Source organism: Budorcas taxicolor, chromosome 1 (genome assembly GCF_023091745.1).
Source record: "Budorcas taxicolor isolate Tak-1 chromosome 1, Takin1.1, whole genome shotgun sequence".
NCBI classification, from domain to species: Eukaryota; Metazoa; Chordata; class Mammalia; order Artiodactyla; family Bovidae; genus Budorcas; species Budorcas taxicolor.
This window is the reverse complement of record NC_068910.1, coordinates 214,662,418-214,687,046: the sequence shown is the minus strand read 5'-3', so window position 1 is coordinate 214,687,046 and position 24,629 is coordinate 214,662,418. Positions and strand designations below refer to the sequence as shown.

The window sequence follows — 24,629 nt, the reverse complement described above, 5'->3', positions numbered from 1 at the left end:
GCCACCTGGGAAGCCCTAAGGATGAGGCAGTAGGACTTACAGGTGAATATGCAGTATCCAGGTTTACCTGGGGATCATGTTACAAAGTGGATTCTGCTTCGGGAGGGCTGGGGACAACGCAGCCTCCGGATCTGCAGTGATCCCGCAGCAGCTCACTGTGGGACTAAACTTGGAGCAGGACAGGGTTGAGGAAGTTCCCGGGGTGACGCAGGGATCAAGGGAGCCTGCGGCTCTTAGCATCGCCAACCCCCTGCCACCATGCTGCCTCCAACATTCTGGAGCACCTCCATCATGCAGCCTAAATGTGGTGGTCAAAAGTGAAACGCAGACCGTCTTTTCATCCCAAATGAATTATTTCAAATCGGACGAAAGTAAGATGCAGGCTTTTGATGAATGGTCTCTGAGTGTCACGTGATAACAGTGCTTAGAGAAACACGCGCACGTATGCAGTCAGGAGCGGAATCCACCCCACGCAGAACCAAGAGGGCGCCGAAGGCTCCGAAAGGGTCTGGACCGCATTCTTGCACCCATTCCGATGCAGACCCCACAAACAGGATGTTTCCACACATGTTTTTATACTTTTTGTTCATCTCTAAAGAAGGAAAGAAGCCTGTGGGGTGAAAAAATGTGTTTCCTTGTAGGAAAACAAAGGAGCCATTAACATCACTTAAACACACTGTTGCCTTTGTTTTTTAAAAGCTGGCTTTACCGGGGCCTGATGGATATACTAAAACCTGCAAGGTATTTAATGTTTACAACTTACTGCATTTGGAGATAAGCAACCATAAACATATCTATCGCTTCCCAAAGAAAGTTTCCTCCTTGCCTCTTACTTATTTTTATGTTTTGTGATAAGAACACTTAGCATAAGATCTCCCCTCTGAGCCGAGTTTGTGCCTGGAGGACACATGGTTTGTTAACCATGGGGTGATGCTGTGCGGTAGAACCCTGGACTATTACTCCCCCTGCACACCTGAGCCCTCGTGCCCTCGGATGGCCAGGCCAAGTTTGCCCATCTCATCCTCCTTTCTCCACTGTCTCACACAGCATCTGCACAGAACTGAGGAAGTACACAGGAGAGTTGTTTTAGAGTTATGTTTGTGGGGTTTCGAATGTTTTGAGGTTCATTTAAATCTAGTTCTCATTAGGTGGAACCAAACTCTTCTCTGCTTGACATTTTTCTCTGCTGTGTCAGTCTTCTCAGATTTCAGCTGCCCCATTGACTGCTTCTCTTCTCGCTTTGCTAATCTTCATTTTCTAGTAAGTCTTCCTGATTCCATATGTGGTCTACCTCCATAGACTCTGTAGTGTAAGCCTACGTAGATTTCAGTCAAAAACCCTGCAAGTCTTGTGCTCTAGGATCACATGACTGAGGATGTAGTGCCCATGGCAGTTCGTTTCCAAACTCCTAGCCCCTGACTGCATAGTCAGGCTCACAAGTGTGTATTCCCTTCTGCTGATGTGAAAAAATGTTTCGGACCTACAGATTTATCATGGGGCTTTCGTAGAATTTCATGACTTAGTTCTATGATTAATAGAAGTATCAAAGGATGTGTGATGTTATGAAGCTATTTGATCGCTAGGAACACACACACACATGCAAACACACACGATCCTGCCCTGAAAATGCCTGTATCTTAATAAAAGCAGCAGTTGGAGAATGTGTGAGCAAAGAGAACCGCCGGGGCTGGCTAGGCAGCTCACAGCCAAGGAGAAAGCTGGTAAGTTTAGAGCGGGGATATTCATCGGAAGGTCATGGGGAGACTGGTTTCCAGTTCTTTTCTAAAGGGCTTTGCTTAAGGGAGAGAAAATACCTTTGAGTTTGAGAAAGAAACAAATCAAGGTTAAAGGGGAAAAATCTGGTTCTTTATCCTTTAGGCAATAGTTGCCCCAAAGGGACACCCCCAATAAGGACGGTGGCCAGGTTCTCTACAGTGCTCGATGAGCAAAGATAGTAAGGATGAGAGATAGATGGGTGTGTGTGTGTGTGAGATGCATGTGTATGGAAATATGTATGCATGTGTGTGCATTAACATGCACGTGTGAATGAACACACATGTATGTGTGTATGCATGTGCATGCATTGTGCACCTATGTTACGTGAGTATATGTGTGTGTGTTTATGTTTTTTGTGTACGTGTGTATATGAATATGCATGTTTGTGAGTATGAATATATTGCATTGGGCAAAAAAGTTTGTTCAGTTAGTGAATAAAGTGTTTGATAAAGTTCGTCAAGAAAAATGAAAATGTCTTATTTTGACTTAAAACCAAACAAACTTTTTGGCGGGCCCAATATTTATGTGTATGTGTATGGATATGGAAGTGCTTGTGTGTGTGCACATATGAACATGTATATATATGAATGTCTATGTGTATGGATATGAATATGGAGGTATGGATATGTGCGTGTGTGGATATATGTGTGTATGAATATGCACAGTGTGAATGCGTGTATGTGTGTGTGTGTATACAAATATATTTGTCTGCATGTATCTCCACATATAATATGAAGGTATGGATATGTACATGTGTGGATATATGTGTGTATGAATATGCACAGTGTGAATGCATGTATGTGAATGTGTGTATAGGGATATATTTGCCTGCACGTATCTCCTCACAGTCCTGGGTCTCATTCTTCTAGCTCCAGGCTTGTATTGCAGCTGTAAACGTATTTGATACGAAGCGATACCACATTGGAGAAATACGCTCTTAAATTGACCTCATTTGCTTACATACATCTTTCCTTTGAGGTTTATCCAAGATTTTTTATATTTGGGGGGGACTAAAATAGCAATGTGTTAAATGAGAAAAACATGAGCTCAAAGCTAGATGCTGCCTTTAATATATGATTTTAATGTTTCCTCTGCTGAAGAATTAAGGAAAGAAAATAATATCAAGAAGGGTTAAAATGATTCCCACTCATACTGACGAGACAACTTGAACTCACAGTGTTTGGCTTTTTTGTCGTAGTTAAAAGTGCTGTAATTAAAGCGTGCTATAGTTAAACGGCACTGGTCAGGTGAGGTTTCTCGTCTCATGAGATGTTGGCAATATATGAATGCCAAACCACACATGCTGAGAATAAAATCATCAAGGCCTGGCCTGTTGGGCAGATGGAGTGGAGGTCTTTCCTAGGTGCCTTGTCTATGTTATGTGTGTTGCTTTTTTCTCCTCTAAATGAGGTAAGAGTAGGCTTTCCAGAAGCATCTACTGCACACATGCTGCCTTGAAGAGAAGTTACGAACAGCTGGGCTTGAGACAACCCAATAAATCACCTTCCAGTGTGGCTAGGTCTGCCTCCGTGTGGCTCTCGCTGTAGCATGTTGGTAGCTGTTCCTACCTGCCCAGTTCTTCCTGTGCCGTACAGATTCCATCCACCGGCAGCAAACACATCCCGATGGATGGCCATCAGTTAGGGTCTGAATTATCTGATTAACCAATGAAAAGAACAGGTATGTTGATTCAAACTATTAAGTTGTTGTTCAGTCACTCAGTCGTGACTGCAGCACACCAGGCTTCCCTGTCCATCACCATCTCCTGGAGCTTATTCAGACTCATGTCCAGTGAGTCAGGGATGCCATCCAACCATCTCATCCTCTGTCGTCCCCTTCTTCTTTTCCCAGCATCAGCGTCTTTTCCAGTGAGTCAGCTCTTTGCATCAGGTGGCCAAAGTATTGGAGCTTCAGCTTCAGCGTTAATCCTTCCAATGAATATTCAGGGTTGATTTCCTTTAGGAAAACTAGTGAGAAAAGCTAATTAAGTGTACCTGGGACCCATCGCTGCATAACTTTTAGGACCATAGGAGAGCTTATTGTACTGAATACTTACAAGATTCCTTCCTAGTCTCCAGCAGGCTTATCTGCTTGCTCTCCTGACCCCTTACTTGCAACCTCAGTGCTGGCACTCTGGGCGTGCATCCCCTCCCCCTTGTCCCGGGCCTCCTCCCCACCAGCCTGTGTCTTTCCAGGTGGTTCCATCTCTTGTCTGTGCTTTCAGGGCTGCCCTTTGCTCAGCTGCGATGAGGCCCTGGGGAAACAGTGTGCGCCTGGCCAGTCTCTTCTTTCTGCTTGCCGCATCCAGAGCGGAGAGTGTCCGTCCATGGACCCCGCTGCTGCCTGTCCTCATGCTGACGTCACTCTTCTTCCCAGCGCCTCCCAGTTCTCATCTGTGGGCAGGAACAATTCCTGACCTCACCGTGCCATCATCAGGACTGAATGGCCAGCATCATCTCCTTCCTCATGCTTGCATGTTCAGTGCTGTCTGACTTTGCAGCCCCAAGGACTGTAGCCCAAGTAGCCTCTTCATCCATGGGATTCTCTGGGCAAAAATACTGGAGTGGGTTGCTATTTCCTCCTCCAGGGGTTCTTCCCCACCCAGGGATCAAACCCATGTCTCTTGTGGCGAATGCATTGGCAGGCAGATTCTTTTACCACTTGAGCCACGTGCGAAGTCTTGGCATGGGATACAAAGTTGAGCACCCAACTCTGACTCTTTGTGACCCCATGGACTGTAGACCACCAGGTTCCTCTGTCCATGGAATTCTCCAGGCCAGAATACTGGAGTGGGTGGCCATTTTCTCCTCCAGGGGATCTTCCCAACCCAGGGATTGAACCCACATCTCCCGCATTGCAGATAAATTCTTTACCGTCTGAGCCACTAGGGATGACCCATAGTTCATAAAATGTAAGATGTCATCATTGATGATAAAATGAATCATAATTTTTCCAGCCATAAAAGGAGAAGAAATGCTGTCAATAACCCATGACATGCCATCAATGGTGAGATGCATCCAGATTTCAGAGCTGGTAAAATGTGGAAAATGGCATATCCTAAAGAAAAAAACAAAACAGTGAAATAGAATTTAAAGGGATGCTCCATATGAATTGCTTACCAGTGCAAACTGGTTTATTAAGTGATGGATCAGCTGCTTATGAATTAAGCGGACCTATTGACGTCGTAAAGGTGTTGGCTCAAAGATGTCGTCATCGCAATGAAAGCAGTTACATGATGTACCAGATTCTGGTTGGCTCTGCATGGGTGAAAAGGCAGACTGTGGATTTTGGATGACCTTGGCTTCCTAAAGTGGATATTGTATTGTGATAGCAAGGGCTTCTATAATAATTTTTTTTTTTCTGAAGTGTGACCATAATCTTAACATGCTTATTCCACTTGGTTTTCCATTTGTTTTTCATAACTGTGTGAGGCACATAAGACTTGAGGAAGCTGAGGGTCGCCTTGGGAATCCCGTCCTCTGGACATCTAGTTCTGGCCGTTTTCTGGGTTTTTGAAAACCACATAAGGACCATTTCCCTCTGTATGTTCTCCTGGCTCCAGCTGTGAGAGAGCCGATCATTCTTTAAGACTTTGTTAGTTTCAACACTTTACCACACCCAGATCTTCATGAAAATTTAAGTATGTTGTGTTCTCTGTATTGACATTTCAGTGTTTTTATGAACCATGGGGATCAAAAGTTAGAAGCCAAATTGAGTCCAGACCCTTCTTTTATAATTCTTCTGCTGGAACCATAGAAACCTCTCAAAATATTCATCTGTTACAGAAAAAAACTCATTTGCTAGAGGACCTCTGAAATCTTTTGCTGGAAATGTCAGTATGCTTAAATGTGCATTCAACTTTTTTTTTTTTTAATATAAGCATTGTGTATCCTTTGTTGTACCCAAATCTAGTTAACAGAATAATATTTTAGTCTTATGTTTGAAATATCATCTAGTTGAGTTGTCTTCACTTTCTGGAACTCTTGGTCAACTGCTATGACCAGAGTCCAAAGGAATGGGCCTCATATGTTGTTGGTATATTCAGTATTTAAGTAATAATAAACACTGTGTAGTAACACAGTGGTCCCGTTTGTTTGGGGGGCCATTTACTTAGAATTTATGCGTTTCTCCTAAGTTCATAAAAATGGCATTGTTTGCCTGCCACCGGCCATGTCAGAATATTCCAGCTTTCTCGAGCTACAGAAAAACACCCCCACACACCAGCACACACCAATCTAAAGTTCATGTCTTTTTATAGTAACATAGAGGCAGGCATATTAAATTATCATGCCATGTTTCTGCCAGGTTTGGACTTTTTCTTTTTTTTTTGAATTCTCTGTTACAAAGCAATCAAAACAGTTCCCGAGTCCCCGAGGCTGGCCAAAGGTTCTGAGGGCATAAGCCATACATGTTAACTAAGGCATCTGCCCACACCTTTGGCAGGTGGGCAGGTAGGTAGGTGAGATGGCTGCGGACGAGGAGGGAAGCCAGGTGTCAGGGGAGCACGGAGAGCACCCGTCGAGGCCAGAACAGTCAGTTGCAGAGCTGGAGACAAGGGCCTCATGTGGTCCTGGTTACCAGCCCTTGTGCAGCGGTCCGTTCTGGTTTTAATCCCACTAGGCTCACTCCTTTCCCAGCTTTGAAGTCCCAGGGCCGCTGGGGTGGGAGAATCCTATGCCTCAGCCTTTGTCATTCATCCTGGGACCAAAGGGATGATGAAACCTGCCCGTAATAAACAAAGTCAAGTGGGTGAACAAAGGCATGCTGTTGGGGTATGGCGTTCCTTTTCTTCTAAAGAACAGCAGTTAACTTTAGGGAGCCTCCTTGTTTGAAGCAGGTCTCTGAAAGCCACCCTTCAGCTTCTTTTTACCCCTTCATCGTTCTGATGTGCTGAGTTGGCATGTGTGTGAGTGTGTGTATGTGATTCCATCAATTATTTATTTTTTCCTCACTTGTACTAAGCCCTAGATATTTGGCTGCTTCGGCTTACTTAGCATCACTCCAGGGCACGCTCTCTTGTCTTTCCAGAATATGGACCGCATGTCACCCCTTTTGAAATGAAACGTTTCATCCTAAAGCCGTCTCATTTTTAGACGACTTCTCCTCTAGCGAAGGAAAGCAACTTCTGCTGTTCCGAAGGCTATGGCCATCCTCATGAAGGATTCACGCAGAAGAGCATTTTCAGATATGCAGGAAAGCTGTGTGCCCCCCGTGTCTCTAGCTTTTGTCAATTTCTTTCCCTAAATCAATCTCTGTTAACTTTGATTTCTTTCTTTAGAAGACCATGTGGTGAAGTAATGCTATGCCAGATGTGAGGATAGGTTCCTCCCGCCCCAAACACACACTGAAGCGTTGTTTTGGTTCTCCTAAGCTGGTCCAGTGTCTAAATCTAATGCTGCGTTTATGTCTTTGATCATTGGGTGTGTTTGCCAGAATATCCTGCTTTATCTAGGGGATACACTCCTATTTTAACATCGTTACTCTTTGTGCTGTGAAAGCCTTCTTCTTACTCATTTGTGATGTGAAGCCTGTCCCTCACATTTACCCCATCTCTGCCAGGTTATTCGTGTTTCTGTTAAGTCAGTGAGCCAATGCTAACATTACACAGTATGTTATTCCCCTCTGAGGCTTGGTGGGGTCTGCAGGACCAGGCAGGAGAGCCATGTTTTTTTTTGTTGTTGTTGTTGTTCTGAGTGTGTAAAAAGCATCCTCTCCAGTGCTGCTATGGGAAGGCAGACTCTGTTTTGCAAACTTTATTGAAGAAGCTCTAATTTTGCCTTTGTGGATTAGCAGGACTGCACTGAGTCCGTGGTGCCGATTTGGCTTTTAACCCAGCATCTGTGAGTTGAGCCTCCTTACATCCGCTTGCTCCGTTGGTGACCAGTCCAGAGAGCCGCTAGATGCAGGCTCCCCCCTCAACCTCCTGCCCCGCTCCCCATCTGCCACGCCCGTTTCTCAGACTGCTTCTGTTTGCTGGCGTGCTTGCTTTTGCTGGGTAGGGAAGAGGCCTGCTTGGTTTTCTTCTTGTCTTTCCTGTGCCTGCTTCGGGCTCTCCAGTTGGTCCAGCACACTGTTTGTAGAGTTTGTGTTACCGTTTAAATCCTCATCTCTGTTTCCCCGAACATCACATGGCTCTGGTTCTAAGGGATTTTAGCCATGTCAGTGCGGGGCGGGGGCTCTTACCTCTGCACAGACACCTGGCTACCGCTTGGATCCAGAGCACTGAGTTTGCTCCTTGTGATTCTCCCTGCTCACTGATTCACAGCACAGTGTGCCCGGCTGGCTGTGAAGTCATGCACTTGGAGAGTGATGAAGAAGTTGGTCCCTGGGTAGGTGGAGGGGGGAGGTAGAATGGGAGGGGGTACACACTGGATTGGGGGGTGCTTTATGAAATTGTGTGTGTTCCCTGAAGATTCAGATACTTCTTTGTATCTGTAGGGAGGGGGGTTTCTCTCAGAAAGGCTGCTTTGAAGAGCTTTATTATTAATAATAACAACTGGGGTGAAGAAGAGCATCCTGACTTAAGTATCAATTCAAACAAGAAAGGAGTGCTAATAGACCCACATTCCAAACCGAGAAATGTTTAAGAAGGTCATAGGCTCTGGGGGCAGGAGGGAGCCGATGATAAAACACTTGTTGGTGTCCTCATGAATTCCCTGCTTGATTTTGGGCTGCTCACTTCCAGGTGAGGTCTGGACCTTTCTGGATCTCAGATTTTCCCCTCTGGGGAATGGGAAGTCCCGACCAGAAGGTTGCCATAGCTTTCCATTTTTTAAAAAATGTGTGATGTAAATACCATTTGCTTCTCAAAAGCTAATAGCAGTGCCAAGGGTGTTCAGGAAATGAAATAAGCGTGAATTCCCATACAGACTTGTTCTTTAACTATAGAAAGCAAAATTGGATTGTGTTGTAGTTATTCTGTGTAGCTGCTGCATGAGGTATCATTCAAGCAGCTGAGATTTCCCAGTCATATTTGCCTTTGTGGATTTGGCTGTAGAATGTCAGCCTGGCCATAGGCTAACCACTTGTTTGACTTAAAGCCTCAGAAGAATGGTCCAACCATGGCACATTGCTGTTTCTTTTCAACAAATCGTGCAAAATGAGCAAAGATAGGAATGGAAATCAAGGGTGAAAAGAGCTATTCAGTGGTATAGGTATTTTAAACATCCTAGAGGCCTCTGGTTAATTCACAGCTTTTTTTTTTTTTTTTTGGTTCATTTATCATCCAGATGTTCACCATCATGGAAGTGCCACTTGAAACTCCATCTCAGCTAATAACTTAGAAATGGAAAAATTTGTATCTTTGTCTGTCTGTCCTTTGGTGCCCCATTTCCCCCACACTCTTCTTCTAAGTAGCTCTTCTTTGAAATCTCCTGGGAATGTGGCAGTTTTGCCAGATGCTTAGGTGTTAGTGGTCACATGTCTGCTTTTTAATCTTCCTGACCATGCTGTACCCTGTCTGGTTGACTTATAGATTGCATTTGTCAAATCATGACACATGCGATTGGATGTCTTCTAAGACCTTTGAAATTCAACTTCCTTGAGTTGAGATTAAAGGGGATATTATCTGCACGGCTGCAGTCAGGCCTGGGATGTTTGGGGACCTGCAGGAAAGTTTTTCTGGGTCTGCCAGTTCCAACTCTTACCTTCTCCGGGAAAGAAAGCCAGCTCCATTTTTCTTCTGAAAGATAGAAATGGACACCAGAAAAGGTACCTAAACAGTGGGGTCCCAGTTAGAGATGAGTCTGACGTAAGCGACTTTCTGCAGCACGGCTGTTCCTTGCCATGTCCTGAAGGTGTGTCTCTCTGGGCGTTTAGGAAGCGTTATCGGTCGTGAGCGAGGACCAGTCACTGTTTGAGTGCGCCTACGGCACGCCACACCTGCCCAAGACGGACATGACCGCGTCCTCCTCCGGCGACTATGGACAGACATCCAAGATGAGCCCACGCGTCCCTCAGCAGGACTGGCTGTCTCAACCCCCAGCCAGGGTCACCATCAAGATGGAATGTAACCCTAACCAGGTGAACGGCTCAAGGTAAGGAGACCACGGGCTTGCATCCTCCCGGTCGCCTGGGCCCCGTCCCCTGAAAAGGCCGAGTGGAAATGGACGGCATTGCCGCCAAGACATTGCACAGGAACCCTGGGTGAGGCTGCAAAAATGTGTTCCCCAGTGGTTTGCGTGGAGGACAGAAGTTGTGAAAAACCGGTAGTATGTTTACCGAGAACTAGCTTTGAAGAGGCGGAGAAGGCAATGGCACCCCACTCCAGTTCTCTTGCCTGGAAAATCCCATGGGCGGAGGAGCCTGGTAGGCTGCAGTTCATGGAGTCGCTAAGAGTCGGACACGACTGAGCGATTTCACTTTCACTTTTCACTTTCAGGCATTGGAGAAGGAAATGGCAACCCACTCCAGTGTTCTTGCCTGGAGAATCCCAGGGACGGGGGAGCCTGGTGGGCTGCCGTCTCTGGGGTCGCAGAGGCGGACACAACTGATGTGACTTAGCAGCAGTAGCTTTGACAAGGAGATGTGCAGTTCTAATTTCCCAGGCATGAGGGCGGCGTGGAAAGGGGGGCCTTGCCCACATACCCCACATACGGCAGAACTCATCTCGGAGGGTTTTCCTGCCTGGAAAGTAAAACTGGCTTCGGTTTTCATGGCGGGAGAGTGTCAGCCCGTGGGCAGGTGGCACCGCGCACGTCGCACCACGTATTTCCACTGCCTGTGCCCGCCTCCTCCTCCCCCTCCCCCGTCACCATCTCTGAACGTTTGCTGTCCCCTCTCCTCTTTACTTACACTGAAAACCAAGCACCAGCGTCACTCTTAAGTGTTAACTCTTCTGAGTGTGTCATGGCGCTCTCACCTAAATGCAGCGAATTACCGAACGTGTTACCCCAGGCACTCAAAAGCATTTCATCAGATGCCGTTTTGAAAAGTAAAACTGATTTCAGTTATGATATAATGGGTGCATGCATGCTACGTCGCTTCAGCCGTGTCCAACTCTCTGCAACCCTATGGACTCTAGCCTGCCAGGCTCCTGTGACCATGGGATTCTCCAGGCACGAATGCTGGAGTGGGTTGCCCTGCGTTTCTCCCGGGGATCTTCCCAATCCAGGGATCGAACCTGAGGATCTTCTGTCTCCTGCATTGGCAGGCAGGTTCTTTACCATTAGTGCCACCTGGGAAGCCCTGTGGTAGGATATCCCATATATATTCAGGAAAAATCGTTTAAAATCCCAGGACAAAGAGAGAATTTCATTTAAATTTGCATAATCTGCCTAGAGTCACAAGAGCAGCTGACTTTTTCTGGTGCTTTACTTCGAAGAAAGCCCTTTTGTATGCATCCAATGGCCTATCAGTCTTCTAAGCAGCCCCCAGAGGAATGCTTGTCCCCATTTGATGGATGAGGAAACTGAGACTCAGGCATTTTCTGGCTAACCCAAAGCATCGCTTCAAGCAACTCGGAAATTGGATCCAAACCAAGGGTGTTTGATTCCACACCCAGTGCACTTTTCCATTCTGTTGCAGCTGCAGGGGACCCTTTTTGCTACTTACATATTTTAATGCTCAATGTGTTTTTAAATAAGTGCTGTGTTTTATACATGCTGGAGACCATCGAGTCAACTTCTAGTGTGGTGTCGGTGAAGGTGCCAAGTCAGAGTCCCCAGAGGGAATGTCGCTTGTGAGGCTGGAGGTGCCAGACACAGAGATGGGAGGTGCTAGGGTTTCCCTGGGCTCCAGGGAGTCGTCCACTCCTGTGCATCACGTTTCTTCTCGGAAGCGGGATGCTGCCTTTCTGCTGGGACGCTGGTCCGTGAAGTGGATTCTAGCCAAGGTGGGCTCATCCTGGACTTCATCGAGGGAAAACTCCTAGACTTCGGAGAGGACCTGGGTGGGAATGCAGTCGTAGAGTCCAGCAGGTTCCTCATTACATATAATACGTATAAATGCGTCTCAGGTGAATCCTGTCCACCTAATGGGATGTTTCCACTGACTGTTCACACTGTATTTGTTCCTGAGACTTGCTCTGTTCTGAAGAATATAGCAGTGTTTATACAGTAGGGTCATTGTGCTGCCAGATCTTTAAACAGTAATGGATTCTATTTTTTTGTTGTTTGTTTTAATTTTTTTTAACTTTACTTTGTATCAGGGTACAGCCAATTAACAAACAATGTTGTGATAGTTTGGGGCCAACAGCAAAGGGACTCAGCCATCCATCTAGATGGATCCACTCTCTCCCCAGACTCCCCTCCCATCCAGGCTGCCATGTAGCACTGAGCAGAGTGGCGAATTCTGTTTCTGATGGAGTCACGTGATCCCATACACGCCAGGATAGTCACGATGGGGTGGGGTGCGTTTTTAAAGAGGTCTTCTTCCAAGGCTCATTTCTACTTGTGGGAAATACATCAGCATGGGAGTCGCGCGTGTGTGTGTGTGTGTGCATGTACGTGTGTATACAAGAGACAGAGACAGAGACAGATGGAGATGGAGAGGGAGAAAGAATCAGAGAAAACTCTGCAGGCAAAGGGCGCCAAGGTGGCTTCCAGCTGGCAGTTAGCAGGGGGATCTGTGCCCTGGCCCTTTTTGCCAAGCCTGGCCTCAGGCCAGCTCTCAGAGTGCCAGTCTGGATTTAGCAAGGCTCAGAAAGGAGCCTGAGCCAGGAGGTGAGACCGATGTTGCAGAAGTAAAACTTTCCTTCTGGCTAGATTTAAATGAATGAACAAATACGCAAACAGAGGAATAGATAAATAAGGAAGATGCATGAATACCGTTTCCTCCGATGTAGGTCTGTGCTTTTCCTCAGGAGCCCACGTCCACCTGCCCTCCTGGCTGGAATGTGGGGGCCACCTTCCCAGCCCAAGATTGGTCACGCCAGGAATTTGGGATGGGGTAGGGTGGGGGGGGGGGGTCATTGCTCAAGGCAACCTTGAACTTGGCCTTGAGGCGTCAAGTCCCTAAGAAAGACACGACCCCTGGGAAGCTAATCCTGTGTTCCTGGCTAACTGGGGAAATTGCCTTGGCGGTTGCAAAGCGGTGGGCTCAGGCAAGGGTCTCTTTCCTGGGAAATGAAACTGTGTGTGGAGGAACTGGGCCGTTTTCTTGTAGGGGAGCAATGGAAGCATCAGTCATTTCTTCTCCCAGCCTCTACGTGGAGCCCTGCGATGCTCAGAGGTGTCCCGTCAGAGGCTCGTTAAAGGCAATTCCAGGTTTGGGAGAAAACTGGGAAGTGCTTTGGTGGCAGCATCTCTGTCTTCTTCCTGGATGTGTGGTGGTGCCTGCCCAGTGGGCACTGCCCAGGACGAGCTCACGGCTGACCCACGTGCCTGTGAGCCAGAGCTGAGCGCGTCCTGGACGGGAAATGGTGAAGCTGGGGTGGGCTGCTGAAGGGGAGGAAGCTCAGCTCGGCAGATCTGAGCTATGACTCAGATGTCAACCAGTCCCCCAGTGCCATTCCCATGCATCCAGAATGTTCTGGAAACACAGGAGGGTGGCATGTGTTGATCCTTTCTGGAGAAGAGGCTTTTGCCCGTTCTTCCTGAGCTCAGCATCCACAGGAATCCAGCGTGGTGGGGCCTGGCTTTGCCATGTCAGTCGGGTTCTCCAGAGACAGGACCAGTGGGGTACCTGCTGAAGAGATTTGGTGTAAAACATTGGCTCATGCAGTTGCAGAGGCTGTCAAATCTGACATCTGTTGGGCGTGCACTGGCAGGTTGGACAACCTGGTGTAGATGCAACTGTCTTGAGGCAGAATCCCTTCCTTTTCAGGGAAAGCTCAGGTTTTGCTTCTGGCCTTCGGCTGATGAGACGAGGCCCACCAGCATCATCAAGGATAATCACCTCTCTTTAAAATCAAAGGATGGTAGATGTTAGCCACACCTTTGAAATACCTTCAGACCAGCGCCTCGATTGGCGTTGGATTTAAGTCACTGAGTGCAGTGGCCTGGCCAGGAAGACTCAGAAAACTGACCGCACCCAGGGCTCCTGGCTGCTTGGCTGGCCAGTGGTCAGTGGAGCTGTTCCTTTCCGATTTCCAGACCAGCGTTTGCTGGTGTGGCCAGTTCCCTGTCCCTGAAGGACTCAGCCTGGCTGAGTGGGAAGTGTTGGAAGGAGGTTCATACAGCAAATCGATGTCACCAGGCCACACCAGGACCAGCCTTCAGCTGTGACTGGTGCAATATTGCAAGGTGGACATGAGGCATAATCTGCTCTTCAGAATATAAGGGGCTTCCCCTGAAGGGGAGTGAAAATAAAAGTGTTAATCACTCAGTCATGTCCGACTCTTTGTAACCTCAGTGCCTGCAGCCCTCCAGGCTCCTCTGTCCATGGGATTTCCCAGACAAGAATTCTGGAGTGGGTTGCAATGCCCTCCTCCAGGGTATCTTCCCAACCCAGGGATCGAACCCAGGTCTCCGACATCGAAGGCAGATTTTTTGCCATCTGAGCCACCAGAGGAAGACTTGGAGGAAGGGATAACTCAAAAATCGATCAGTGGAGCTAAGTCCCATTTCCTCTAGAGGATTCAAAGAGGCAGCAGGCAGACAGAGGGACCTCCCAGGATCAGATCCACAGATGCTGCTGACTCGCTGCGTGATCTTTACACGTGTCAGCTCCGGCTCCATAGACGGGAGTGTGGATGTGTGTTGACTCAGCCTTCATTATGGAAACCTCCAGTGGACACCTGGCTGTTTCAGCTCTGCCCCGGAGTGTCAGGGGACAGAGACTGAGCTCGTGGAGACGGGGATCCTCCTGGGAGGGGCTTGTGGCAGGGACACCGTGGAGGAGGTATGGTTCTTCATCTGAGCACCAGGGCCCAGGACGCAGCCCCTGAACATGCCTCCTCCCTGCGTCTTTCTGGAGAGGGTGGATGCATCACCTACCGCCTGGAAGCCCCAGGCCAGGGGTGCCTGGGAGTCAGGGGCTGCAGCCAGAAATGAAGTGCGTCTCCAGCTCCTTCTTGCTGTCCTTGCTCTGAGCTCTGGTGCAGTGGACTTCCTTGCAGCACACTTGCCTTTGGAAGTCAAGTTCAGGGGGAATCTACGTTAAGTCACAAATTGGACTTGGGCCAGAATGTGTGGGTTGTTACTTTTCTGGCCCCTCCTTGCTCTTTTACAAACATCCCCCCAGAGGACGAGACCCCTCTGTAGGCTGGGTGATGCCAGAACACCACCCCACTCGCACTGTTTCAGGATTCAGTCCCTGAGAATGGAGTCTGCTTCCCCAGTGGCTCAGTGATAAGATATCCATCTGCAATATGGAAGACTCAGGAGACGCAGGTTCGATCCCTGCATCAGGAAGATCCCTTGGAGGAGGAAATGGCCACTCCAGTATTATCACCTGGAAAATCCCGTGGACAGAGAACCCAGGTGGGCTCCAGTCCCAGGCATTGCCAAAGAGTCGAACGCAACTGAGCATGCATGCAGCCCACATGCGTGGGCCCTGGGAATGGTCCGCTTGGTTCCTATCCATCTGTCACCCTCAGAGGGAAAGGCTAAGGCTGGAGAAGGGAGGGACTGAGTTTCCCAGGCAAGTGATGAAATTCTACAAAACCTCGGCCCCAACGCACCCACAGGCTCCTGAAATGAAATACAAGTGGTGAAGTGAGATCTGCTTCCATTCTAATGGAGCCCTATAAAAAATAATAAAAGGAAAACAGGAGAGAAAGGCACCTTGAGCCAACAGGGATGTAATTGTGGGTTTAGCTTGGCAGCTGCAGCAGCAGATCACACAGTTCTTGCAGATACGAGCCTCACTGCGCACCGTGTAGACACAGGACAGCTTTTCTCAGCTTCAGTGGTCCCTGGCCACCATGCCTTTCCCTTTTCTTCACTCCAGCCTCACATACGAGAAACCCTCAGATGGTCGCGCAGTGGAGTCATATGAATACAGCTCACCTAGGACAGCTGGTGCACACAGAGGCCCCTGCTGGGGCTTCAGGGCTGCCTGGCCTCCGGGCGAGCCCCCAGCTGATGGTCTTAACTCTGTGTGTGGTTTCTAAGGCACATGCCACTGTAGAACCACAGGACAGGCCAAGAAAGACACATGCACCAGCACACACGGTCCACAGGGGGATCACCTTCTGTTACAGGCGGGCGGGATCGTGTGCAAAGCGGGCTGCTTGACTCTAGCTCAGCACCCCTGTCTTGGACACTCTGCCGGTTGCACGTCCAGGTTGCACTGAGCAGCCTTCATCCTTCCGCAGGCAAGGGTGCCTCCTCCATGCTGCCCACCTGGAGGCTCACTGCAGCTGGAGCAGAAGAGTTCTGTGTGCCATGCTGAGAGTCCAGCTCCCAGCCCAGAGCGCAGGCCTCCTGGAGCCACTAACTTACTGTTGAGTCTGTTGGGCGAGTGGGGACAAGGGGGATGTCCCTTGCTGTCCTGGTTCTCAAAGCAGGTGCCCTGAGAGCCGCAGCACCACCTGGGAGCTTGTTAGTGATGTGGCTTCTCGGCCCTGCCCAGACCAGCTGAAGCAGAAACTCTGGGGGCGGGACCTCGCCCTCCAGGTTTCAGCAAGTCCCCCTCCTCACCAGGGATTCTGATGCTCTCTGGTCTAGCCCTGCTGCAGGGTCTAGGGAGATGAAAAAAGAGAATTCCTGGAGCTGAATAGAAGTGGTCTGTAGAGTGGAGAGTCTGGAGAAAGGATGTGCAGAGGAGAGTTTGCACCCAGGAAGTCTGCCTGGATGGATGGGGAACCCCCCGCCACCAACCTCCCACGGCAGTAGCTTTAGTCTGCCTGAGTCTTTGCGGTGTGGGACTGAGCCTTGCCTTTCTCTGTGGTCTGGGAGACAGATTCACTGTGTGTTGTGAAGAACTCTAGCTTAGGGTCAGATGGCAGGATGCTTTTGATGTGGTATTTAAAAACCATGGTGTAGGAGTGTGATTAAGGTGACAGAAAAGGGGGCTTCCTGATTGGTCCGTCTTGGTCCCAGACATCCCAGCTACGCCTGCAGTCATTCCTTTACCCACCAAGTATTTATTGAGCACCTACTGTGTGCAGTCACTGTTATAGGTACTTGCCACGCAGTCATGAAACATACACAAAAATATTGCCTCTGTAAGTTCACTTTCTAATGGGAAAGACAGCCATTGAGCCAGATAGCTTACTAAAGGCTAGCAGGTTAGATCACGGTAAATGCTAAGGAAAAAAAATAAAGTGGACCAGGAGTGGTGGTTCTACAAAGGACGCCTGAAAACATCATCTATAAGAACATGACAATTGAGTAAAGTCCCAAAGTCAGTGAAGGGGGGGAGGTCTTACGGTTAACCAGCAGAAGAACTTTCCGAGTGAAAGGAGCGGTAAGTGCAAAGGCCCTGAGGTCAGTATGAAGTGTTGGGGGACAGCTGAGGCTGATGTTTAGTGACTAAGGGGAAGAGGAATAGGGGTTGAGATGAACTGATTATGGGGCCAGTGAGGGACTTTGATCTTCACTCTGAGTGAGCTAGGCGACTCCTGGGGGCTGTTAGCAAAGGAGGGACACGATGTCTCTCAAATTAAGCAGGATGTGCTTGGCCCCTGTGTTAAAGCCAAAACCCACTAGGAGGCCCCCGCAGGAATTCAGGTAAGAGATGGTGAGACCTGCATGAGGGTGGTAGCAATGCAGGGGTGGGAGAAGTGGTTACTCTAGACATATTCCAAAGGTAGAGCTGATACGTTCTGCTGGCTGGTGAGAAGGACTTCCTGATGGCTCAGTGGATAAAGAATCCACCTGGAATGCAGGAGACACAGGAAATGTAGGTTCGGTCCCTGGGTTGAGAAGATCCTCTGGGGAAGGAAATGGCAACCCACTCCGGTATTCTTACCTGGAGAGTCCCGTGGAGAGAAGGAGCCTGGTGGGCTGCAGTCCATGGGGTCACAGAGAGGCGGACGCAACTGAGCGACTAAGCATGCACGCATGGAGGGAGGAGGAAGGAACTGAGGCTGAGCCCCAGGTTTGGGGACTGCACCCCCGATTGAGGGGTGGACAAGCCAAAGCTGGAAATCCTCCTGAGAATTGAGCCTCAGCCCCTCTGAGTATCAGCCCAGACACTGGGAAGTGAAAAGTGAATGTGTCAGTCACTCGGTCATGTCTGACTCTTTGCAACCCCACGGACCATAGCACAACAGGCTTCTCTGTCCTTCACTGTCTCCCGGGGTTTGCTCAAACTCTTGTCCATTGGGTTGGTGATGCCATCCAACCATCTCATCCTCTGTCATCCCCTTCTCTTCCTGCCTTCAATCTTTCCCAGCATCAGAGTCTTCCCCAGTGAGCCAGCTCTTTGCATCAGGTGGCCAAAGTTTTGGAGCTTCAGCTTCAGCATCAGTCCTTCCAATGAATATTCAGGGTTGATGTCCTCTGGGATTGATTGGTTTGACCTCCTTGCTGTCCAAGGGACTCTCAAGAGTCTTCTCCAGCACCACAGTTCAAAAAGCATCGATTCTTCAGTGTTCTGCCTTCTTTATGGTACCTTCATGAGGTGATTCCAAACAGAACCACACTTTAAAAAAAATTAGCATGATGAGACCTGCTGTCTGAGCCCAGCAGTGTCTCTTAGTAAATACTCAGTGGGCTGAAATTAAAAATAAAAAACTCTCAGTTTTACAATGGTGACTGTTCAAATTCCCTACATGTCATTGTGTGGGAAGAGGTGCTTTGCCCAACCCCTGCCTACAGAATAAGATCTTGGCTAAAGGTCTTTTAACATCAGGTTTTCTCATTTTATGTGAAACATTCAATATTTGACCTTTGAAAGTGGCTCCCTGGGACTGGTCTGTCGCACATCTTTCTGCTTTGACGCATGGAGATTTGACTCCATGTATGTTTTCTGACATTTTCTCGAAGATTTTATGTCCTCTTTTAGGATAGTGAAATTTGCAGCTCTGATGATGTTGATTGCTCTCTGCCTCGGGGTTCTGAAGCTGATTGGCATGAAAGATGTCTCCTAGTTAAGCTCCACCGCCTTGCAAACCTTCCAAGCCGTGGGCGGCTCAGTGTCGGAGACTGGAAAACGAGTGCTTTTCCCAACTGTGTTAGTGAAGTTGGGTAGGAATAGCTTGTCCTATTTACGAGGGACCTTGAGTCTTCACAGACGTCAGTTCACTGGGCTGCGGGGCTGAGGCATGGATTGAAGGGGCCTCGTTTGGGGAAAAGTTAGTGAGGGAGACACCTTCTCAGGGGCTCCCGCCGCATCCTCATCCCTCCTCTTGCTGTCACGCATGACTGTCTTTGCCATCTCTTGGGATGTCGGACAGATGGGTGCCGTTTTGTGGAAGAGCCGTACTCTTCCCTGTGATGTAAACGAGTCCCATCAGGTCTCTGTGGATGCTGCCATCAGGGACAAGGGGAAATGCTTGGCATTTTCTCTCCTGCAAAGGAAAATCATCTTGGCTAACCAGGATTTACATAGCCTGTTAAGAAAATAAAACCCTAAAGCACCATCATGGCTATCTGGCTTCATTCTTTCCTCTCTGGAAAAGGAAAAGTGTCTCAAGAAAAAAGAAACTCAGGAGCTCGAAAGGATGCCACATCTTCGTCAGGTAAACTCTCTGCAGAGATCTCATTCTACAGAATATTGTACTTCCAAAGGATGAATTCGTCAAGGCTGCATTTCCTCCCCAGTTTTCAAGATCCGAGTATGACGTCGTCTTGCCGATCCCCGTTTTCAGCTGCTAAAAGAAACACACCCTGAAATCATGAAACCTTCTCAGGGAAACGTCAGCCCCCTTTTGGGGACAAAGAGCTAACTGTTGGTGGTGACTCTTTAATTAATTTTGTCTTCAGTTGCTTTGGCGAAGGGGGGAAGGGAACGGGCCTGGTGGGAAGAGGCTGACGTTCCAGGTGTAAGAGAATATTTAGTAAGAGTAAAAATAACACCCAGCTGTGAAGACAAACATCTCCAGTTTCAGTCTGAGCCCGGAGTGCTCCATGAATCACTGCTGAGCTCCACCCGCCGCTCGGCCGCGGGCTCTCTGAAACAGCTTTTCCACTGCCTCTGAGTCAGAAATAAAACAGACCCACAAATTACCCCAGAGCGCTCCAGACAATCTCCTCCTTGTCTGGGGTCCTAAAAATACCTTTTGTGGTGACTACCTCCATTCATGGCGCGTAACCCGATTAGGAGCTCGTTGGGTCGATTAGCACCGAGTCTGTGCTTTTCGCATTCTTCGGAGGAGAACCGCCAGAGGAGGGGGTTGGTTCCGACTCGGGTTTGCGGCCGCCTGGGATGAACGGCCCGGCCAGCGTCGTTGGGCCCTCTCGTGGGACGGGCCTCTTCGGACTCCTGGAGTGGTCCGGGCAGACCTGTGGGGTCTCCCAGTCAGTTCCGTCATCAAGTTCTTAACAAGAAATCACCTCGTGAACTGAGAAGGACATCCAGGAAGACAGCACCCTTCGGATGAGCTGTGGAATGGGCTGAAGACTGCTTTGCCAGTAAACATTGGCCTGCTCACCCACAGAAGGGTCGGAGGGGGCGCGGACCGTGGGCTTCAAGGGCAGAGTATGGGGGGGGGCTGGGAAGAGGGGCTTCACCCCCTCAAATGCGGGCACCATGGAAATGGACACAGCTGTATCCCCAACACCTGAGACAGTGCCTGGTGTAGAGACTGGCTCTATAAATGTCAGATGCCAAGTTTTATTTTGTGTTTCAAAAAAGCAAAGCTCGTAATTTTGATTTCTCGGTGCATTCTTATAGGCATGATGTGCGTGTGTGCTAAGTCCCTCAGTCGTGTCCTAGTCTTCGTTAAACGGATGAAGGGATAAAGAACATACATGTGTGTATATCTATATTACATGTGCACACATACATACGAACAGTGGAATGTTCTTGTTGTTCAGTCATCGAGTCTTGTCCAACCCTCTGCGACCCCATGGATGGCAGCACACCAGCCTTCCGTGTCCTTCACTATTTCCGGGAGTTTGCTCAAACTCGTGTCCGTTGAGTTGGTGATGCTATCTAGCCATCTCATCCTCAGCCGCCGCCATCTCCTTTTGCCTTCAATTTTCCCCAGCATCGAGATCCTTTCCAGTAAGTCAGCTCTTTGCATCAGCTGGCCAAATGATTGGAGCTTCAGCATCAGTCCTTCCAATGAATATTCAGGGCTGACTTCCTGTAGGGTTGGCTGGTTTGATCTCCTGGCTGTCCAAGGGACTCTCAAGAGTCTTCTCCGGCACCACAGTTTGAAAGCCTCAATTCTTTGGCGCTCAGCCTTCTTTATGGTCCAATTCTCACAACCATACATGACTGTTGGCAAAACCGTAGCTTTGACAATACAGATCTTTGTTGGCAAAGTGAGTGCCCTGGTTTATAATACACTGTCTAGGTTTGTCATAGCTTTTCTTTCAAGGAGTGAGTGTCTTTTAATTTCATGGCTGCGGTCACCATCTATAGTGATTTTGGAACCCAAGAAAATAAAATCTGTCACTGTTTCCACTTTTTCCCCATCTACTATATATAAAATAGGTACCTAACAAGGAACTACTGTATAGTACAAAAAGCTTTACTCATTACTCTGTAGTAACCAATGTGGGAATAGTATCTAGAAAAGAGTGGTTATATGTGTCTGTATAACTGATTCGCTTTTCTGTACTCCTGAAACTAACACAGTATATTGTACACCAACTATACTCCAATAAAAGATTTTTTAAAATATGCATTTCAGATAGGAATAAAAGTATTCTACCAGGATGTGATGGAGAGCAAGCAAGGCAGGGAACAGCCGTCTCCAAGTTCAAGACAAACTCCAGAACAGGAAGCAGGGTGGGCCCTGAAAAACAGGTAGATTTTGAGAAGGTTGACGGGTTTGCCTCCACCCACTGGAATAAGTTATATCCATTGCCCAACTTCAGTTTCAACCTACCACAGGGGCTTTCTCAAGCCTGAGGTGCCTCCACTCAGTGCTGTGACGAGAGGGTGGATCCCAGTTTTAACGTGGCTGGTGAGCTTGAGGCTGTGGCTTGGGGCTGCATTCAGGGACCTTCTTGCATAAACGAGGTCCCTTCACACTCAGCAGGGCACAGCGCATTCTTTTCAACTGAAGAACCACATCTGTGCAGTTTCACTGAGGGCTCTTTCTGTGATGGAACCTGCCCCACTGTAGGTAGGTTCTGATTCAAGAAAACCAATGTCAGATGCCAAGTTTTATTTTGTGTTTCAAAAAAGCAAAGCTTGTAATTTTGATTTCTCGGTGCATTCTTACAGGCATGATGTGCGTGTGTGCTAAGTCACTCAGTCGTGTCCTATTCTTTGTGACCCCATGAGCTGTAGCTCACCAGCCTCCTCTGTCCATGAGGGTCTCCTGGCAAGAATACTGGAGTGGGTTGCCATGCCTGCCTCCAGGGCATCTTCCCAACCCAGGGATCAAACTTGTGTCTCTTATGTTTCCTGCTTTGAGAGGCGGGTCCTTTACCACTAGCACCACCTGGGAAGGCATCCTTTTCAAAAAGAAGAGGTTGTGTATGGAAACAGCTAAAAAAAAGTTTTTTTCTTGAACTGGGCTCCTTTTCATCTTTTTTAGAAAATATTATTTTATTTATTTGGCTGCATGGAGTCTTTGTTTTAACATGTGGGATCTGTAATTGCAGCATGCAAACTCTTCGCTGAAGCATATGGGCTCTAGTTTCCTGACTTGGGATGGAACCTGGGGCCCCTGCATTAGGAATGTGGAGTCCTAGCCACTGGACCCAGAGAAGTCCCTTCCCTGTCCACTTCATCTTAAACAGCGACATTGCCTACTTCCCTAATGCTCCATTTTCTGCCCTGGTCCTCAGGTCTGTCTGCTTAGACCCACGATGTGGGTCACAGTCCTTCCTGCTCTGCTTTCTGAGCCCAGAAACTTCTTACCTGACTTCCTCACACTCAGGAATGTTCACCCTCCATCTCTGCAGAGCTGGCACCCGGCTGAGCGCCTCTAGGAGGTTTGGGGGAGGAACAAATGACATTCCACTATAAATCGAGGAGGTCAACTTTTTTTTTTTTTTTTAATGAACCAGACATCACATTTCCTATCTCTGTCCAAATAAACCTTGCCACATTTAATGTCTCCCAGGACATCTGCACGGGGCTGCCCCTGTTCAGCTCTCATCACCTTCTCCTTGACTGGCTTCAGGATATTCTTCAGAAAATACCCACCAGTGATGAAGCTGAGTCTTCTGAGGGTCCATCCCATAATGTGTTATGTCTGGGAAAGAGACCACTCGTGTGGAGTTACCAGGGGAGGTCCTATAGCGTGGTGGTCAAGTCTTGGACTCAGGACCTGAACTGTCTAAGTTCAAATCCCAGCCTCTCCACTGATGGTAACATGACCTTAGACACAACCTGTACCCCAAATCTCTGCACATCACCCGTATCATTGTTGCTGCTTATTGGTATTTGACCTTGTGGATGAGATAAATAGCAACAGCTAACACCATAACATTTGTTGTGTGTTAGGTGCCATTTTGCGTGTTTCACCCCCTGTATTTACTATAACAGGAACACATAAGAGTTTGGAGCCATCTCTAGCATGAGTAAGCAGTCCAGTATGGGGTGGATGAACCAGATAAGATCTGTAAATGTTTGTTCGCCCACCATGCATTAGATCAATTTCCCAGAGGCAAATTTGGATTTAAAACATGTAAGTTAGGACCTCCCTGGTGGTCCAGCGGTTAAGAATCTGCCTGCTGATGCGGGTGACATGGGTTTGATCCCTAGTCTGGGGAGATTCTGCATGCTGCTGGGCAACTAAGCCCATGCACCGCAAAGGCGGAAGCGCACACTCCAGAGCTTGTGCTCTGCGAGAAGAGAAGCACCGCAGCGAGAATGCACGCCGCATCCGGGGAGCAGCTTCCGCTTGCAGCAAAGACCCAGTGCAGCCATAAATAATCAATGAAAACCCTTAAAAATAAAACATAGGAATCAGAAGATTGTGGAAACTGGAATATATGTATATAGCATTCCATCTTCGAAGATCTTTTCATTGTTTAATCATCCATTTCTTGTATTTTTGCACTCATTTTTCTGATTCTTTCCAAAACAATGTCAATAGGTTCATCTGTACCATTTTTCTAGATTCCACATATGTGCACTTTTATACAATATCTGTTTTTCTATTTCTGACTTAAACTTCACCCTGTCTGACAGTCTCTAGGTCCCTCCACGTCTGCAAATGGCACAGTGTTGTTCCCTATTAATGCCTGAGCAATAGTCCATTGTGTATATATACATATGCACCGCGTCTTCTTTATCCATTCTTCTGTTGATGGACATTTAGGCTGCTTCCATGTGCTAGCTGTTGAAAATAGTGCTATGGTGAGTGTAGGAGTGGGTGTATCTAACGATTACTCCAACAAAAAGGACATAAGTAAATTATAACAAAAACAACGCCAAGAGACAGGAAGTGTGGAGCACTGGCTGGGGACACACAGTCCCAGGATTCCTGCACCTGCAGCGGCTGAGAGCTGAGTGCTCCGAGCACCTGCTGTGCACGGGGAGTGTTCTCAGGTCTGTAAGCTGGTGGTGGGAAGGATTCTGCCTGCTGCGCCACCCAGGTCTCTGAAGGAGAAGCCACAAGAGAAACTTCTCTCAAGGTTCAGCTCAGGAAAACTTCTCTTATGCTGAATAACTTGGTTCATGTGTATTCTTTTTTGACATCTTGAATGGTCACAGGATATACTTCCTTTTTTGCTTTGGCGAGTAGAAAGTTCAGAGATAAATTGATGTGCTACCTTGAGCAACTATAAATAGTAAGCTTGCTCAATGCGCTGAATTTATCTCTTGATTAATTGCTTTGCTGCCCTTATATAACACTCACTTCCATTCCTTTGATCATTTATGTTATTTTTGTCTTGTACGCATTTTTGCAATCTATCTCAAATGGCACATAGTTTGAGGAAGAGCAGGAAAAT

The 24,629-nt window shown here is 48.0% G+C and overlaps 1 protein-coding gene across 3 annotated transcripts in view; it reads left to right on the top strand.

Moving 5' to 3' along the window:
* Nucleotides 1-24,629, top strand: part of ERG (ETS transcription factor ERG) — a 134,679-nt gene that overhangs the window by 50,169 nt on the left and 59,881 nt on the right. For all 3 annotated transcript variants that reach the window (XM_052652953.1, XM_052652886.1, XM_052652817.1), the window contains exon 2: nt 9,595-9,812. In XM_052652953.1, coding sequence (XP_052508913.1) covers nt 9,595-9,812 — 218 coding nt within the window. The remainder of the gene's footprint in view (nt 1-9,594; nt 9,813-24,629) is intronic.